This window comes from Oncorhynchus masou, chromosome 27 (assembly GCF_036934945.1).
Source record: "Oncorhynchus masou masou isolate Uvic2021 chromosome 27, UVic_Omas_1.1, whole genome shotgun sequence".
Classification (NCBI taxonomy): Eukaryota; Metazoa; Chordata; class Actinopteri; order Salmoniformes; family Salmonidae; genus Oncorhynchus; species Oncorhynchus masou.
In genome coordinates, this window is record NC_088238.1 from 63,389,194 (window position 1) to 63,407,536 (window position 18,343).

Here is an 18,343-nt window from a genome sequence, read left to right on the forward strand (position 1 = left end):
GCAATACCTGTAACCAGAGTCTATAAGGTTCTGGTCTAACGTAGTGCACTACCTGTAACCAGAGTCTATAAGGTTCTGGTCTAAAGTAGTGCACTACCTGTAACCAGAGTCTATAAGGTTCTGGTCTAAAGTAGTGCACTACCTGTAACCAGAGTCTATAAGGCCCTGGTCTAAAGTAGTGCACTACCTGTAACCAGAGTCTATAAGGTTCTGTGGGCCCTGGTCTAAAGTAGTGCACTACCTGTAACCAGAGTCTATAAGGTTCTGGTCTAAAGTAGTGCACTACCTGTAACCAGAGTCTATAAGGTCCTGGTCTAAAGTAGTGCACTACCTGTAACCAGAGTCTATAAGGTCCTGGTCTAAAGTAGTGCACTACCTGTAACCAGAGTCTATAAGGTCCTGGTCTAAAGTAGTGCACTACCTGTAACCAGAGTCTATACGGTTCTGGTCTAAAGTAGTGCACTACCTGTAACCAGAGTCTATAAGGTTCTGGTCTAAAGTAGTGCACTACCTGTAACCAGAGTCTATAAGGTTCTGGTCTAAAGTAGTGCACTACCTGTAACCAGAGTCTATACGGTTCTGGTCTAAAGTAGTGCACTACCTGTAACCAGAGTCTATAAGGCCCTGGTCTAAAGTAGTGCACTATCTGTAACCAGAGTCTATAAGGTTCTGTGGGTCCTGGTCTAAAGTAGTGCACTACCTGTAACCAGAGAATATAAGGCCCTGGTCTAAAGTAGTGCACTACCTGTAACCAGAGTCTATAAGGTTCTGGTCTAAAGTAGTGCACTATCTGTAACCAGAGTCTATAAGGTTCTGGTCTAAAGTAGTGCACTACCTGTAACCAGAGTCTATAAGGTTCTGGTCTAACGTAGTGCACTACCTGTAACCAGAGCCTATAAGGCCCTGGTCTAAAGTAGTGCACTACCTGTAACCAGAGTCTATAAGGTTCTGTGGGCCCTGGTCTAAAGTAGTGCACTACCTGTAACCAGAGTCTATAAGGTTCTGGTCTAAAGTAGTGCACTACCTGTAACCAGAGTCTATAAGGCCCTGGTCTAAAGTAGTGCACTACCTGTAACCAGAGTCTATACGGTTCTGGTCTAAAGTAGTGCACTACCTGTAACCAGAGTCTATAAGGTTCTGGTCTAAAGTAGTGCACTACCTGTAACCAGAGCCTATAAGGCCCTGGTCTAAAGTAGTGCACTACCTGTAACCAGAGTCTATAAGGTTCTGGTCTAAAGTAGTGCACTATCTGTAACCAGAGTCTATAAGGTTCTGTGGGCCCTGGTCTAAAGTAGTGCACTACCTGTAACCAGAGTCTATAAGGCCCTGGTCTAAAGTAGTGCACTACCTGTAACCAGAGTCTATAAGGTTCTGGTCTAAAGTAGTGCTGGTCTAAAGTAGTGCACTACCTGTAACCAGAGTCTATAAGGTTCTGGTCTAAAGTAGTGCACTACCTGTAACCAGAGTCTATAAGGTTCTGGTCTAAAGTAGTGCACTACCTGTAACCAGAGTCTATAAGGTTCTGGTCTAAAGTAGTGCACTAGAGTCTATAAGGTTCTGGTCTAAAGTAGTGCACTACCTGTAACCAGAGTCTATAAGGTTCTGGTCTAAAGTAGTGCACTACCTGTAACCAGAGTCTATAAGGTTCTGGTCCTAGTGCACTACCTGTAACCAGAGTCTATAAGGCCCTGGTCTAAAGTAGTGCACTACCTGTAACCAGAGTCTATAAGGTTCTGGTCTAAAGTAGTGCACTACCTGTAACCAGAGTCTATAAGGTTCTGGTCTAAAGTAGTGCACTATCTGTAACCAGAGTCTATAAGGTTCTGGTCTAAAGTAGTGCACTACCTGTAACCAGAGTCTATAAGGTTCTGGTCTAAAGTAGTGCACTACCTGTAACCAGAGTCTATAAGGTTCTGGTCTAACGTAGTGCACTACCTGTAACCAGAGTCTATAAGGCCCTGGTCTAAAGTAGTGCACTATCTGTAACCAGAGTCTATAAGGTTCTGGTCTAAAGTAGTGCACTATCTGTAACCAGAGTCTATAAGGTTCTGGTCTAAAGTAGTGCCCTACCTGTAACCAGAGTCTATAAGGCCCTGGTCTAACGTAGTGCACTACCTGTAACCAGAGTCTATAAGGTTCTGGTCTAAAGTAGTGCACTACCTGTAACCAGAGTCTATAAGGTTCTGATCTAAAGTAGTGCACTATCTGTAACCAGAGTCTATAAGGTTCTGGTCTAAAGTAGTGCACTACCTGTAACCAGAGTCTATAAGGTTCTGGTCTAACGTAGTGCACTACCTGTAACCAGAGTCTATAAGGTTCTGGTCTAACTGTAACCTGTAACCAGAGTCTATAAGGTTCTGGTCTAAAGTAGTGCACTACCTGTAACCAGAGTCTATAAGGTTCTGGTCTAAAGTAGTGCACTACCTGTAACCAGAGTCTATAAGGTTCTGGTCTAAAGTAGTGCACTACCTGTAACCAGAGTCTATAAGGCCCTGGTCTAAAGTAGTGCACTACCTGTAACCAGAGTCTATAAGGTTCTGGTCTAAAGTAGTGCACTACCTGTAACCAGAGTCTATAAGGTTCTGTGGGCCCTGGTCTAACGTAGTGCACTACCTGTAACCAGAGTCTATAAGGTTCTGGTCTAAAGTAGTGCACTACCTGTAACCAGAGTCTATAAGGCCCTGGTCTAACGTAGTGCACTACCTGTAACCAGAGTCTATAAGGTTCTGTGGGCCCTGGTCTAAAGTAGTGCACTACCTGTAACCAGAGTCTATAAGGCCCTGGTCTAACGTAGTGCACTACCTGTAACCAGAGTCTATAAGGTTCTGGTCTAAAGTAGTGCACTACCTGTAACCAGAGTCTATAAGGTTCTGGTCTAAAGTAGTGCACTACCTGTAACAAGAGTCTATAAGGTTATGTGGGCCCTGGTCTAAAGTAGTGCACTACCTGTAACCAGAGTCTATAAGGCCCTGGTCTAACGTAGTGCACTACCTGTAACCAGAGTCTATAAGGTTCTGTGGGCCCTGGTCTAAAGTAGTGCACTACCTGTAACCAGAGTCTATAAGGCCCTGGTCTAACGTAGTGCACTACCTGTAACCAGAGTCTATAAGGTTCTGGTCTAAAGTAGTGCACTACCTGTAACCAGAGTCTATAAGGCTCTGGTCTAAAGTAGTGCACTACCTGTAACCAGAGTCTATAAGGCCCTGGTCTAAAGTAGTGCACTACCTGTAACCAGAGTCTATAAGGTTCTGTGGGCCCTGGTCTAAAGTAGTGCACTACCTGTAACCAGAGTCTATAAGGCCCTGGTCTAACGTAGTGCACTACCTGTAACCAGAGTCTATAAGGTTCTGGTCTAACGTAGTGCACTACCTGTAACCAGAGTCTATAAGGTTCTGGTCTAAAGTAGTGCACTACCTGTAACCAGAGTCTATAAGGTTCTGGTCTAAAGTAGTGCACTACCTGTAACCAGAGTCTATAAGGTTCTGGTCTAAAGTAGTGCACTACCTGTAACCAGAGTCTATAAGGCCCTGGTCTAAAGTAGTGCACTACCTGTAACCAGAGTCTATAAGGTTCTGGTCTAAAGTAGTGCACTACCTGTAACCAGAGTCTATAAGGTTCTGTGGGCCCTGGTCTAACGTAGTGCACTACCTGTAACCAGAGTCTATAAGGTTCTGGTCTAAAGTAGTGCACTACCTGTAACCAGAGTCTATAAGGCCGTGGTCTAAAGTAGTGCACCACCTGTAACCAGAGTCTATAAGGTTATGGTCTAACGTAGTGCACTACCTGTAACCAGAGTCTATAAGGCCCTGGTCTAAAGTAGTGCACTACCTGTAACCAGAGTCTATAAGGTTCTAGTCTAAAGTAGTGCACTACCTGTAACCAGAGTCTATAAGGTTCTGTGGGCCCTGGTCTAAAGTAGTGCACTACCTGTAACCAGAGTCTATAAGGCCCTGGTCTAAAGTAGTGCACTATCTGTAACCAGAGTCTATAAGGCCCTGGTCTAAAGTAGTGCACTACCTGTAACCAGAGTCTATAAGGTTCTGGTCTAACGTAGTGCAATACCTGTAACCAGAGTCTATAAGGTTCTGGTCTAACGTAGTGCACTACCTGTAACCAGAGTCTATAAGGTTCTGGTCTAAAGTAGTGCACTACCTGTAACCAGAGTCTATAAGGTTCTGGTCTAAAGTAGTGCACTACCTGTAACCAGAGTCTATAAGGCCCTGGTCTAAAGTAGTGCACTACCTGTAACCAGAGTCTATAAGGTTCTGTGGGCCCTGGTCTAAAGTAGTGCACTACCTGTAACCAGAGTCTATAAGGTTCTGGTCTAAAGTAGTGCACTACCTGTAACCAGAGTCTATAAGGTCCTGGTCTAAAGTAGTGCACTACCTGTAACCAGAGTCTATAAGGTCCTGGTCTAAAGTAGTGCACTACCTGTAACCAGAGTCTATACGGTTCTGGTCTAAAGTAGTGCACTACCTGTAACCAGAGTCTATAAGGTTCTGGTCTAAAGTAGTGCACTACCTGTAACCAGAGTCTATAAGGTTCTGGTCTAAAGTAGTGCACTACCTGTAACCAGAGTCTATACGGTTCTGGTCTAAAGTAGTGCACTACCTGTAACCAGAGTCTATAAGGCCCTGGTCTAAAGTAGTGCACTATCTGTAACCAGAGTCTATAAGGTTCTGTGGGTCCTGGTCTAAAGTAGTGCACTACCTGTAACCAGAGTCTATAAGGCCCTGGTCTAAAGTAGTGCACTACCTGTAACCAGAGTCTATAAGGTTCTGGTCTAAAGTAGTGCACTATCTGTAACCAGAGTCTATAAGGTTCTGGTCTAAAGTAGTGCACTACCTGTAACCAGAGTCTATAAGGTTCTGGTCTAACGTAGTGCACTACCTGTAACCAGAGCCTATAAGGCCCTGGTCTAAAGTAGTGCACTACCTGTAACCAGAGTCTATAAGGTTCTGTGGGCCCTGGTCTAAAGTAGTGCACTACCTGTAACCAGAGTCTATAAGGTTCTGGTCTAAAGTAGTGCACTACCTGTAACCAGAGTCTATAAGGCCCTGGTCTAAAGTAGTGCACTACCTGTAACCAGAGTCTATACGGTTCTGGTCTAAAGTAGTGCACTACCTGTAACCAGAGTCTATAAGGTTCTGGTCTAAAGTAGTGCACTACCTGTAACCAGAGCCTATAAGGCCCTGGTCTAAAGTAGTGCACTACCTGTAACCAGAGTCTATAAGGTTCTGGTCTAAAGTAGTGCACTATCTGTAACCAGAGTCTATAAGGTTCTGTGGGCCCTGGTCTAAAGTAGTGCACTACCTGTAACCAGAGTCTATAAGGCCCTGGTCTAAAGTAGTGCACTACCTGTAACCAGAGTCTATAAGGTTCTGGTCTAAAGTAGTGCACTACCTGTAACCAGAGTCTATAAGGTTCTGGTCTAAAGTAGTGCACTACCTGTAACCAGAGTCTATAAGGTTCTGGTCTAAAGTAGTGCACTACCTGTAACCAGAGTCTATAAGGTTCTGGTCTAAAGTAGTGCACTACCTGTAACCAGAGTCTATAAGGTTCTGGTCTAAAGTAGTGCACTACCTGTAACCAGAGTCTATAAGGTTCTGGTCTAAAGTAGTGCACTACCTGTAACCAGAGTCTATAAGGTTCTGGTCTAACGTAGTGCACTACCTGTAACCAGAGTCTATAAGGCCCTGGTCTAAAGTAGTGCACTACCTGTAACCAGAGTCTATAAGGTTCTGGTCTAAAGTAGTGCACTACCTGTAACCAGAGTCTATAAGGTTCTGGTCTAAAGTAGTGCACTATCTGTAACCAGAGTCTATAAGGTTCTGGTCTAAAGTAGTGCACTACCTGTAACCAGAGTCTATAAGGTTCTGGTCTAAAGTAGTGCACTACCTGTAACCAGAGTCTATAAGGTTCTGGTCTAACGTAGTGCACTACCTGTAACCAGAGTCTATAAGGCCCTGGTCTAAAGTAGTGCACTATCTGTAACCAGAGTCTATAAGGTCCTGGTCTAAAGTAGTGCACTACCTGTAACCAGAGTCTATAAGGTCCTGGTCTAAAGTAGTGCACTACCTGTAACCAGAGTCTATAAGGTCCTGGTCTAAAGTAGTGCACTACCTGTAACCAGAGTCTATACGGTTCTTCTGGTCTATAAGGTTCTGGTCTAAAGTAGTGCACTACCTGTAACCAGAGTCTATAAGGTTCTGGTCTAAAGTAGTGCACTACCTGTAACCAGAGTCTATACGGTTCTGGTCTAAAGTAGTGCACTACCTGTAACCAGAGTCTATAAGGTCCTGGTCTAAAGTAGTGCACTACCTGTAACCAGAGTCTATAAGGTCCTGGTCTAAAGTAGTGCACTACCTGTAACCAGAGTCTATAAGGTCCTGGTCTAAAGTAGTGCACTACCTGTAACCAGAGTCTATAAGGTTCTGGTCTAAAGTAGTGCACTACCTGTAACCAGAGTCTATAAGGTTCTGGTCTAAAGTAGTGCACTACCTGTAACCAGAGTCTATAAGGTTCTGGTCTAAAGTAGTGCACTACCTGTAACCAGAGTCTATAAGGTCCTGGTCTAAAGTAGTGCACTACCTGTAACCAGAGTCTATAAGGTCCTGGTCTAAAGTAGTGCACTACCTGTAACCAGAGTCTATAAGGTCCTGGTCTAAAGTAGTGCACTACCTGTAACCAGAGTCTATAAGGTCCTGGTCTAAAGTACCTGCACTACCTGTAACCAGAGTCTATAAGGTTCTGGTCTAAAGTAGTGCACTACCTGTAACCAGAGTCTATAAGGTTCTGGTCTAAAGTAGTGCACTACCTGTAACCAGAGTCTATACGGTTCTGGTCTAAAGTAGTGCACTACCTGTAACCAGAGTCTATAATAGTAGTGTATCTGTAACCAGAGTCTATAAGGTTCTGTGGGTCCTGGTCTAAAGTAGTGCACTACCTGTAACCAGAGTCTATAAGGCCCTGGTCTAAAGTAGTGCACTACCTGTAACCAGAGTCTATAAGGTTCTGGTCTAAAGTAGTGCACTATCTGTAACCAGAGTCTATAAGGTTCTGGTCTAAAGTAGTGCACTACCTGTAACCAGAGTCTATAAGGTTCTGGTCTAACGTAGTGCACTACCTGTAACCAGAGCCTATAAGGCCCTGGTCTAAAGTAGTGCACTACCTGTAACCAGAGTCTATAAGGTTCTGTGGGCCCTGGTCTAAAGTAGTGCACTACCTGTAACCAGAGTCTATAAGGTTCTGGTCTAAAGTAGTGCACTACCTGTAACCAGAGTCTATAAGGCCCTGGTCTAAAGTAGTGCACTACCTGTAACCAGAGTCTATACGGTTCTGGTCTAAAGTAGTGCACTACCTGTAACCAGAGTCTATAAGGTTCTGGTCTAAAGTAGTGCACTACCTGTAACCAGAGCCTATAAGGCCCTGGTCTAAAGTAGTGCACTACCTGTAACCAGAGTCTATAAGGTTCTGGTCTAAAGTAGTGCACTATCTGTAACCAGAGTCTATAAGGTTCTGTGGGCCCTGGTCTAAAGTAGTGCACTACCTGTAACCAGAGTCTATAAGGCCCTGGTCTAAAGTAGTGCACTACCTGTAACCAGAGTCTATAAGGTTCTGGTCTAAAGTAGTGCACTACCTGTAACCAGAGTCTATAAGGTTCTGGTCTAAAGTAGTGCACTACCTGTAACCAGAGTCTATAAGGTTCTGGTCTAAAGTAGTGCACTATCTGTAACCAGAGTCTATAAGGTTCTGGTCTAAAGTAGTGCACTACCTGTAACCAGAGTCTATAAGGTTCTGGTCTAAAGTAGTGCACTACCTGTAACCAGAGTCTATAAGGTCCTGGTCTAAAGTAGTGCACTACCTGTAACCAGAGTCTATAAGGTCCTGGTCTAAAGTAGTGCACTACCTGTAACCAGAGTCTATAAGGTCCTGGTCTAAAGTAGTGCACTACCTGTAACCAGAGTCTATACGGTTCTGGTCTAAAGTAGTGCACTACCTGTAACCAGAGTCTATAAGGTTCTGGTCTAAAGTAGTGCACTACCTGTAACCAGAGTCTATAAGGTTCTGGTCTAAAGTAGTGCACTATCTGTAACCAGAGTCTATAAGGTTCTGTGGGTCCTGGTCTAAAGTAGTGCACTACCTGTAACCAGAGTCTATAAGGCCCTGGTCTAAAGTAGTGCACTACCTGTAACCAGAGTCTATAAGGTTCTGGTCTAAAGTAGTGCACTATCTGTAACCAGAGTCTATAAGGTTCTGGTCTAAAGTAGTGCACTACCTGTAACCAGAGTCTATAAGGTTCTGGTCTAACGTAGTGCACTACCTGTAACCAGAGCCTATAAGGCCCTGGTCTAAAGTAGTGCACTACCTGTAACCAGAGTCTATAAGGTTCTGTGGGCCCTGGTCTAAAGTAGTGCACTACCTGTAACCAGAGTCTATAAGGTTCTGGTCTAAAGTAGTGCACTACCTGTAACCAGAGTCTATAAGGCCCTGGTCTAAAGTAGTGCACTACCTGTAACCAGAGTCTATACGGTTCTGGTCTAAAGTAGTGCACTACCTGTAACCAGAGTCTATAAGGTTCTGGTCTAAAGTAGTGCACTACCTGTAACCAGAGCCTATAAGGCCCTGGTCTAAAGTAGTGCACTACCTGTAACCAGAGTCTATAAGGTTCTGGTCTAAAGTAGTGCACTATCTGTAACCAGAGTCTATAAGGTTCTGTGGGCCCTGGTCTAAAGTAGTGCACTACCTGTAACCAGAGTCTATAAGGCCCTGGTCTAAAGTAGTGCACTACCTGTAACCAGAGTCTATAAGGTTCTGGTCTAAAGTAGTGCACTACCTGTAACCAGAGTCTATAAGGTTCTGGTCTAAAGTAGTGCACTACCTGTAACCAGAGTCTATAAGGTTCTGGTCTAAAGTAGTGCACTACCTGTAACCAGAGTCTATAAGGTTCTGGTCTAAAGTAGTGCACTACCTGTAACCAGAGTCTATAAGGTTCTGGTCTAAAGTAGTGCACTACCTGTAACCAGAGTCTATAAGGTTCTGGTCTAAAGTAGTGCACTACCTGTAACCAGAGTCTATAAGGTTCTGGTCTAACGTAGTGCACTACCTGTAACCAGAGTCTATAAGGCCCTGGTCTAAAGTAGTGCACTACCTGTAACCAGAGTCTATAAGGTTCTGGTCTAAAGTAGTGCACTACCTGTAACCAGAGTCTATAAGGTTCTGGTCTAAAGTAGTGCACTATCTGTAACCAGAGTCTATAAGGTTCTGGTCTAAAGTAGTGCACTACCTGTAACCAGAGTCTATAAGGTTCTGGTCTAAAGTAGTGCACTACCTGTAACCAGAGTCTATAAGGTTCTGGTCTAACGTAGTGCACTACCTGTAACCAGAGTCTATAAGGCCCTGGTCTAAAGTAGTGCACTATCTGTAACCAGAGTCTATAAGGTTCTGGTCTAAAGTAGTGCACTATCTGTAACCAGAGTCTATAAGGTTCTGGTCTAAAGTAGTGCCCTACCTGTAACCAGAGTCTATAAGGCCCTGGTCTAACGTAGTGCACTACCTGTAACCAGAGTCTATAAGGTTCTGGTCTAAAGTAGTGCACTACCTGTAACCAGAGTCTATAAGGTTCTGATCTAAAGTAGTGCACTATCTGTAACCAGAGTCTATAAGGTTCTGGTCTAAAGTAGTGCACTACCTGTAACCAGAGTCTATAAGGTTCTGGTCTAACGTAGTGCACTACCTGTAACCAGAGTCTATAAGGTTCTGGTCTAACGTAGTGCACTACCTGTAACCAGAGTCTATAAGGTTCTGGTCTAAAGTAGTGCACTACCTGTAACCAGAGTCTATAAGGTTCTGGTCTAAAGTAGTGCACTACCTGTAACCAGAGTCTATAAGGTTCTGGTCTAAAGTAGTGCACTACCTGTAACCAGAGTCTATAAGGCCCTGGTCTAAAGTAGTGCACTACCTGTAACCAGAGTCTATAAGGTTCTGGTCTAAAGTAGTGCACTACCTGTAACCAGAGTCTATAAGGTTCTGTGGGCCCTGGTCTAACGTAGTGCACTACCTGTAACCAGAGTCTATAAGGTTCTGGTCTAAAGTAGTGCACTACCTGTAACCAGAGTCTATAAGGCCCTGGTCTAACGTAGTGCACTACCTGTAACCAGAGTCTATAAGGTTCTGTGGGCCCTGGTCTAAAGTAGTGCACTACCTGTAACCAGAGTCTATAAGGCCCTGGTCTAACGTAGTGCACTACCTGTAACCAGAGTCTATAAGGTTCTGTGGGCCCTGGTCTAACGTAGTGCACTACCTGTAACCAGAGTCTATAAGGTTCTGGTCTAAAGTAGTGCACTACCTGTAACCAGAGTCTATAAGGTTCTGGTCTAAAGTAGTGCACTACCTGTAACCAGAGTCTATAAGGTTCTGGTCTAAAGTAGTGCACTACCTGTAACCAGAGTCTATAAGGCCCTGGTCTAAAGTAGTGCACTACCTGTAACCAGAGTCTATAAGGTTCTGGTCTAAAGTAGTGCACTACCTGTAACCAGAGTCTATAAGGTTCTGTGGGCCCTGGTCTAACGTAGTGCACTACCTGTAACCAGAGTCTATAAGGTTCTGGTCTAAAGTAGTGCACTACCTGTAACCAGAGTCTATAAGGCCGTGGTCTAAAGTAGTGCACCACCTGTAACCAGAGTCTATAAGGTTATGGTCTAACGTAGTGCACTACCTGTAACCAGAGTCTATAAGGCCCTGGTCTAAAGTAGTGCACTACCTGTAACCAGAGTCTATAAGGTTCTAGTCTAAAGTAGTGCACTACCTGTAACCAGAGTCTATAAGGTTCTGTGGGCCCTGGTCTAAAGTAGTGCACTACCTGTAACCAGAGTCTATAAGGCCCTGGTCTAAAGTAGTGCACTATCTGTAACCAGAGTCTATAAGGCCCTGGTCTAAAGTAGTGCACTACCTGTAACCAGAGTCTATAAGGTTCTGGTCTAACGTAGTGCAATACCTGTAACCAGAGTCTATAAGGTTCTGGTCTAACGTAGTGCACTACCTGTAACCAGAGTCTATAAGGTTCTGGTCTAAAGTAGTGCACTACCTGTAACCAGAGTCTATAAGGTTCTGGTCTAAAGTAGTGCACTACCTGTAACCAGAGTCTATAAGGCCCTGGTCTAAAGTAGTGCACTACCTGTAACCAGAGTCTATAAGGTTCTGTGGGCCCTGGTCTAAAGTAGTGCACTACCTGTAACCAGAGTCTATAAGGTTCTGGTCTAAAGTAGTGCACTACCTGTAACCAGAGTCTATAAGGTCCTGGTCTAAAGTAGTGCACTACCTGTAACCAGAGTCTATAAGGTCCTGGTCTAAAGTAGTGCACTACCTGTAACCAGAGTCTATACGGTTCTGGTCTAAAGTAGTGCACTACCTGTAACCAGAGTCTATAAGGTTCTGGTCTAAAGTAGTGCACTACCTGTAACCAGAGTCTATAAGGTTCTGGTCTAAAGTAGTGCACTACCTGTAACCAGAGTCTATACGGTTCTGGTCTAAAGTAGTGCACTACCTGTAACCAGAGTCTATAAGGCCCTGGTCTAAAGTAGTGCACTATCTGTAACCAGAGTCTATAAGGTTCTGTGGGTCCTGGTCTAAAGTAGTGCACTACCTGTAACCAGAGTCTATAAGGCCCTGGTCTAAAGTAGTGCACTACCTGTAACCAGAGTCTATAAGGTTCTGGTCTAAAGTAGTGCACTATCTGTAACCAGAGTCTATAAGGTTCTGGTCTAAAGTAGTGCACTACCTGTAACCAGAGTCTATAAGGTTCTGGTCTAACGTAGTGCACTACCTGTAACCAGAGCCTATAAGGCCCTGGTCTAAAGTAGTGCACTACCTGTAACCAGAGTCTATAAGGTTCTGTGGGCCCTGGTCTAAAGTAGTGCACTACCTGTAACCAGAGTCTATAAGGTTCTGGTCTAAAGTAGTGCACTACCTGTAACCAGAGTCTATAAGGCCCTGGTCTAAAGTAGTGCACTACCTGTAACCAGAGTCTATACGGTTCTGGTCTAAAGTAGTGCACTACCTGTAACCAGAGTCTATAAGGTTCTGGTCTAAAGTAGTGCACTACCTGTAACCAGAGCCTATAAGGCCCTGGTCTAAAGTAGTGCACTACCTGTAACCAGAGTCTATAAGGTTCTGGTCTAAAGTAGTGCACTATCTGTAACCAGAGTCTATAAGGTTCTGTGGGCCCTGGTCTAAAGTAGTGCACTACCTGTAACCAGAGTCTATAAGGCCCTGGTCTAAAGTAGTGCACTACCTGTAACCAGAGTCTATAAGGTTCTGGTCTAAAGTAGTGCACTACCTGTAACCAGAGTCTATAAGGTTCTGGTCTAAAGTAGTGCACTACCTGTAACCAGAGTCTATAAGGTTCTGGTCTAAAGTAGTGCACTACCTGTAACCAGAGTCTATAAGGTTCTGGTCTAAAGTAGTGCACTACCTGTAACCAGAGTCTATAAGGTTCTGGTCTAAAGTAGTGCACTACCTGTAACCAGAGTCTATAAGGTTCTGGTCTAAAGTAGTGCACTACCTGTAACCAGAGTCTATAAGGTTCTGGTCTAACGTAGTGCACTACCTGTAACCAGAGTCTATAAGGCCCTGGTCTAAAGTAGTGCACTACCTGTAACCAGAGTCTATAAGGTTCTGGTCTAAAGTAGTGCACTACCTGTAACCAGAGTCTATAAGGTTCTGGTCTAAAGTAGTGCACTATCTGTAACCAGAGTCTATAAGGTTCTGGTCTAAAGTAGTGCACTACCTGTAACCAGAGTCTATAAGGTTCTGGTCTAAAGTAGTGCACTACCTGTAACCAGAGTCTATAAGGTTCTGGTCTAACGTAGTGCACTACCTGTAACCAGAGTCTATAAGGCCCTGGTCTAAAGTAGTGCACTATCTGTAACCAGAGTCTATAAGGTTCTGGTCTAAAGTAGTGCACTATCTGTAACCAGAGTCTATAAGGTTCTGGTCTAAAGTAGTGCCCTACCTGTAACCAGAGTCTATAAGGCCCTGGTCTAACGTAGTGCACTACCTGTAACCAGAGTCTATAAGGTTCTGGTCTAAAGTAGTGCACTACCTGTAACCAGAGTCTATAAGGTTCTGATCTAAAGTAGTGCACTACCTGTAACCAGAGTCTATAAGGTTCTGGTCTAAAGTAGTGCACTACCTGTAACCAGAGTCTATAAGGTTCTGGTCTAAAGTAGTGCACTACCTGTAACCAGAGTCTATAAGGTTCTGGTCTAAAGTAGTGCACTATATAGGGAATAGGGCCCTGGTCTAAAGTAGTGCACTATATAGGGAATAGGGTTCTATAGGGCTCTGGTCTAAAGTAGTGCACTATATAGGGAATAGGGTTCAATAGGGTTCTGGTCTAGGTGCACCTGTGTAATGATCATACAGTTTAATCAGCTTCTTGAGATGCCACACCTGGCAGGTGGATGGATTCTCTTGAGATGCCACACCTGGCAGGTGGATGGATTCTCTTGAGATGCCACACCTGGCAGGTGGATGGATTCTCTTGAGATGCCACACCTGGCAGGTGGATGGATTCTCTTGAGATGCCACACCTGGCAGGTGGATGGATTCTCTTGAGATGCCACACCTGGCAGGTGGATGGATTCTCTTGAGATGCCACACCTGGCAGGTGGATGGATTCTCTTGAGATGCCACACCTGGCAGGTGGATGGATTCTCTTGAGATGCCACACCTGGCAGGTGGATGGATTCTCTTGAGATGCCACACCTGGCAGGTGGATGGATTCTCTTGAGATGCCACACCTGGCAGGTGGATGGATTCTCTTGGCAGAGAAATGTTCACTAACAGGGACGGAAACACATTTGTGCACAAAATTTGAGAGAAATCAGCTTTTTGTGAATATGGAACATTCTGTTTTATTTCAGCTCATGAAACATGGGACCAACACTTTACATGTTGTGTTTATATTTTAGTTCAATATCAAACAAACATGCCTCTCTGACATGTAAAATACTGAAATCACAGCGGCTCTATTCATAGAATTTTTTATCTAGAACGTTCCAAAACCTTTTCCTACTAAACATGGCCCTGGTTTTAAAAATGGCAGTTATTGGCAACGCCATGGCAACAACACAACCACAACAAACTCTGATTGGCCAGTCAAAAGACACAACCAACTCTGATTGGCCAGTCAAAAGACACAACCAACTCTGATTGGCCAGTCAAAAGACACAACCAACTCTGATTGGCCAGTCAAAAGACACAACCAACTCTGATTGGCCAGTCAAAAGACACAACCAACTCTGATTGGCCAGTCAAAAGACACAACCAACTGATTGGCCAGTCAAAAGACACAACCAACTCTGATTGGCCAGTCAAAAGACACAACCAACTCTGATTGGCCAGTCAAAAGACACAACCAACTCTGCTTGGACAGTTAAGCCAGACAAAGGTACTGTATGTAGTAAAAAAACAACTTTAAAAAGCAGGAAATAAAACAATGCAATACTGTGAGATCATGGTACAGATATAGACAGACTGACCGGCAGATATATGACCATAGAAATAGACACAGGCAGGGTATAGATAATACTGGTGTGGTACTTTAAAAATACTGCAGTGTTGTTGGAGCAACACTACGTAGTTGTGTGTTCGTATCCATGGTTACCGTAGGTAGAGACCAGCCTCGGTCCAGACACAGCGGAGATAATGTCAGAGCAGGTCCACTGACTACATCTCCCAGAGGGCTTTTTTCCAAAATAAAAGTCCCTGTGATATCTGCACCGGTTGTTCACGAGTATTGAGTGAACCTCGTGTCATTTAAGCTACAACAGTACTGTGTGTCTCTGCGTGATGGTGGACAAGGTCCCGTTTCAAACTGTCACTTCTAGAGATATGGGTTTAACAGACCCAAGGTCCCGTTTCAAACTGTCACTTCTAGAGATATGGGTTTAACAGACCCAAGGTCCCGTTTCAAACTGTTTCCATATTGGTCAGTGTGTGATCTGAACTCTTATTGTGAAACACTTTGTTCCAGATGCATTTCCTGGGCTCCATGTAACAGCTCCATGACACAGAATAGCCCTCCAGGTAACCAACCAGCCAAGTCCATATCTCAGAAAGGTATAGCCAGACCTTCTACTCCATACTGTAGTTACAGCTCCATAATCCATACAGGGCAGAGGACCATAAACCATAGCCAGTCTTTTCCCCATGTAGGTACGAGGTGAGCCATGTAATCCCATCCCAGATAGGTCCATCCCAGGTAGGTCCATCCCAGGTAGGGCCATCCCAGGTAGGGCCATCCCAGGTAGGTCCATCCCAGGTAGGTCCATCCCAGGTAGGTCCATCCCAGGTAGGTCCATCCCAGGTAGGTCCATCCCAGGTAGGTCCATCCCAGGTAGGGCCATCCCAGGTAGGTCCATCCCAGGTAGGTCCATCCCAGGTAGGTCCATCCCAGGTAGGGCCATCCCAGATAAGTTTATCCAGGTAGGTCCATCCCAGGTAGGGCCATCCCAGGTAGGTCCATCCCAGGTAGGGCCATCCCAGGTAGGTCCATCCCAGGTAGGTCCATCCCAGGTAGGGCCATCCCAGGTAGGGCCATCCCAGGTAGGGCCATCCCAGGTAGGTCCATCCCAGGTAGGTCCATCCCAGGTAGGGCCATCCCAGGTAGGGCCATCCCAGGTAGGGCCATCCCAGATACGTTTATCCAGGTAGGGCCATCCCAGGTAGGTCCATCCCAGATAGGGCCATCCCAGGTAGGGCCATCCCAGGTAGGGCCATCCCAGGTACGTTTATCCAGGTATGTCCATCCCAGGTAGCCATAGACAGGTAGGTCCATCCCAGGTAGCCATAGACAGGTATGCCCATCCCAGGTAGCCATAGACAGGTATGCCCATCCCGGGTAGCCATAGACAGGTATGTCCATCTCGGGTAGCCATAGACAGGTAGGTCCATCCCAGGTAGCCATAGACAGGTAGGCCAATCCCAGGTAGCCATAGACAGGTATGCCCATCCCGGGTAGCCATAGACAGGTAGGTCCATCCCAGGTAGCCATAGACAGGTATGTCCATCTCGGGTAGCCATAGACAGGTAGGTCCATCCCAGGTAGCCATAGACAGGTAGGCCCATCCCAGGTAGCCATAGACAGGTAGGTCCATCCCAGGTAGCCATAGACAGGTATGTCCATCCCGGGTAGCCATAGACAGGTATGTCCATCCCGGGTAGCCATAGACAGGTAGGTCCATCCCAGGTAGCCATAGACAGGTATGTCCATCTCGGGTAGCCATAGACAGGTAGGTCCATCCCAGGTAGCCATAGACAGGTAGGCCCATCCCAGGTAGCCATAGACAGGTAGGTCCATCCCAGGTAGCCATAGACAGGTATGTCCATCCCGGGTAGCCATAGACAGGTATGTCCATCCCGGGTAGCCATAGACAGGTAGGTCCATCCCAGGTAGCCATAGACAGGTATGCCCATCCCAGGTAGCCATAGACAGGTAGGCCCATCCCAGGTAGCCATAGACAGGTAGCTCCATCCCAGGTAGCCATAGACAGGAAGGTCCATCTCGGGTAGCCATAGACAGGTATGCCCATCCCAGGTAGACATAGACAGGTAGGTCCATCTCTGGTAGCCATAGACAGGTAGGTCCATCTCTGGTAGCCATAGACAGGTAGGCCCATCCCAGGTAGCCATAGACAGGAAGGTCCATCTTGGGTAGCCATAGACAGGTAGGTCCATCCCAGGTACATGCAGCCATAGTCCAAGTAAATGTTAGCCTGCAGGTATGTCTCCGTCCTCTGTCCCAGGTTAGATTTGTCCCAGGGCCCCGCTAAACCAGACTTACCCCGGTACAGTCATGGTTCTGGCACAAGTGTGGCCCCAGTAGGCCCTGTGGTCTCAGGACTGGTTGTCCCCAGTAGGGGTTGGTGGTTCTAGTGACAGTTCCTCGTCAGACAGCCCCATTTCCACGGCGATCACCAGGGATGCCACAGACGCACTGCTGGTCATGGGCTGGAACTCACCTAGAGAGAGAGAAAAAGGGGGAGGAGGAGACAAAAGAAGGATGAGAGGCAGAGAGAGAGAGAGAAAGAAGAGAGGGAGAGGTGAGGATGCAATTCATTAAAGCTGCCACCAGGTGGCACTATGAGTATGTGTGTGTGTGTGTGTGTATGCATGGGCTGCGTGGTGTGACTGTCGGCTGCGTGGTGTGACTGTCGGCTGCGTGGTGTGACTGTCGGCTGCGTGGTGTGACTGTCGGCTGCGTGGTGTGACTGTCGGCTGCCTGGTGTGACTGTCGGGTAGCTGTCGAGTTGCGTGTCGGTAGTTGTGTGTCGGTAGTTGCGTGTCACTAGTTGCGTGTCGGTAGTTGCATGTCACTAGTTGCGTGTCGGTAGTTGCGTGTCACGAGTTGCGTGTCGGTAGTTGCGTGTCGGTAGTTGCATGTCACTAGTTGCGTGTCGGTAGTTGCGTGTCACGAGTTGCGTGTCGGTAGTTGCGTGTCGGTAGTTGCGTGTCACGAGTTGCGTGTCGGTAGTTGCGCGTCGGTAGTTGCGCGTCACTAGTTGCGTGTCGGTAGTTGCGTGTCGGTAGCTGAGTGTCACGAGTTGCGTGTCGGTAGCTGCGTGTCGGTAGCTGCGTGTCACTAGTTGCGTGTCGGTAGTTGCGTGTCGGTAGTTGCGTGTCGGTAGTTGCGTGTCGGTAGTTGCGTGTCGGTAGTTGCGTGTCGGTAGTTGCGTGTCGGTAGTTGCGTGTCGGTAGTTGCGTGTCGGTAGCTGCGTGTCGGTAGCTGCGTGTCGGTAGCTGCGTGTCGGTAGTTGCGTGTCGGTAGTTGCGTGTCACGAGTTGCGTGTCACGAGTTGCGTGTCACGAGTTGCGTGTCACGAGTTGCGTGTCACGAGTTGCGTGTCACGAGTTGCGTGTCGGTAGTTGCGTGTCGGTAGTTGCGTGTCGGTAGTTGCGTGTCGGTAGTTGCGTGTCGGTAGTTGCGTGTCGGTAGTTGCGTGTCGGTAGTTGCGTGTCGGTAGTTGCGTGTCGTAGTTGCGTGTCGGTAGTTGCGTGTCGGTAGTTGCGTATCGGTAGTTGCGTGTCGGTAGTTGCGTGTCCGTAGTTGCGTGTCCGTAGTTGCGTGTCCGTAGTTGCATTTCGGTAGTTGCGTGTCGGTAGTTGCGTGTCGGTAGTTGCGTGTCGGTAGTTGCGTGTCGTAGTTGCGTGTCGTAGTTGCGTGTCGTAGTTGCGTGTCCGTAGTTGCGTGTCCGTAGTTGCGTGTCGGTAGTTGCGTGTCACTAGTTGCGTGTCGGTAGTTGCATTTCGGTAGTTGCGTGTCACTAGTTGCGTGTCGGTA

The 18,343-nt window shown here is 46.4% G+C and overlaps 1 protein-coding gene across 1 annotated transcript in view; it reads right to left on the minus strand.

The window, feature by feature from the left end:
- Positions 1-13,901: 13,901 nt before the first annotated feature.
- LOC135516516 (RING finger protein 150-like) overlaps positions 13,902-18,343 on the minus strand; it is a 17,600-nt gene continuing 13,158 nt past the window's right edge. Inside the window, exon 6 of the mRNA XM_064940863.1 lies at positions 13,902-17,024. Within this exon, the coding sequence (XP_064796935.1) occupies positions 16,900-17,024 (125 nt within the window). The 3' untranslated portion in view covers positions 13,902-16,899. The remainder of the gene's footprint in view (positions 17,025-18,343) is intronic.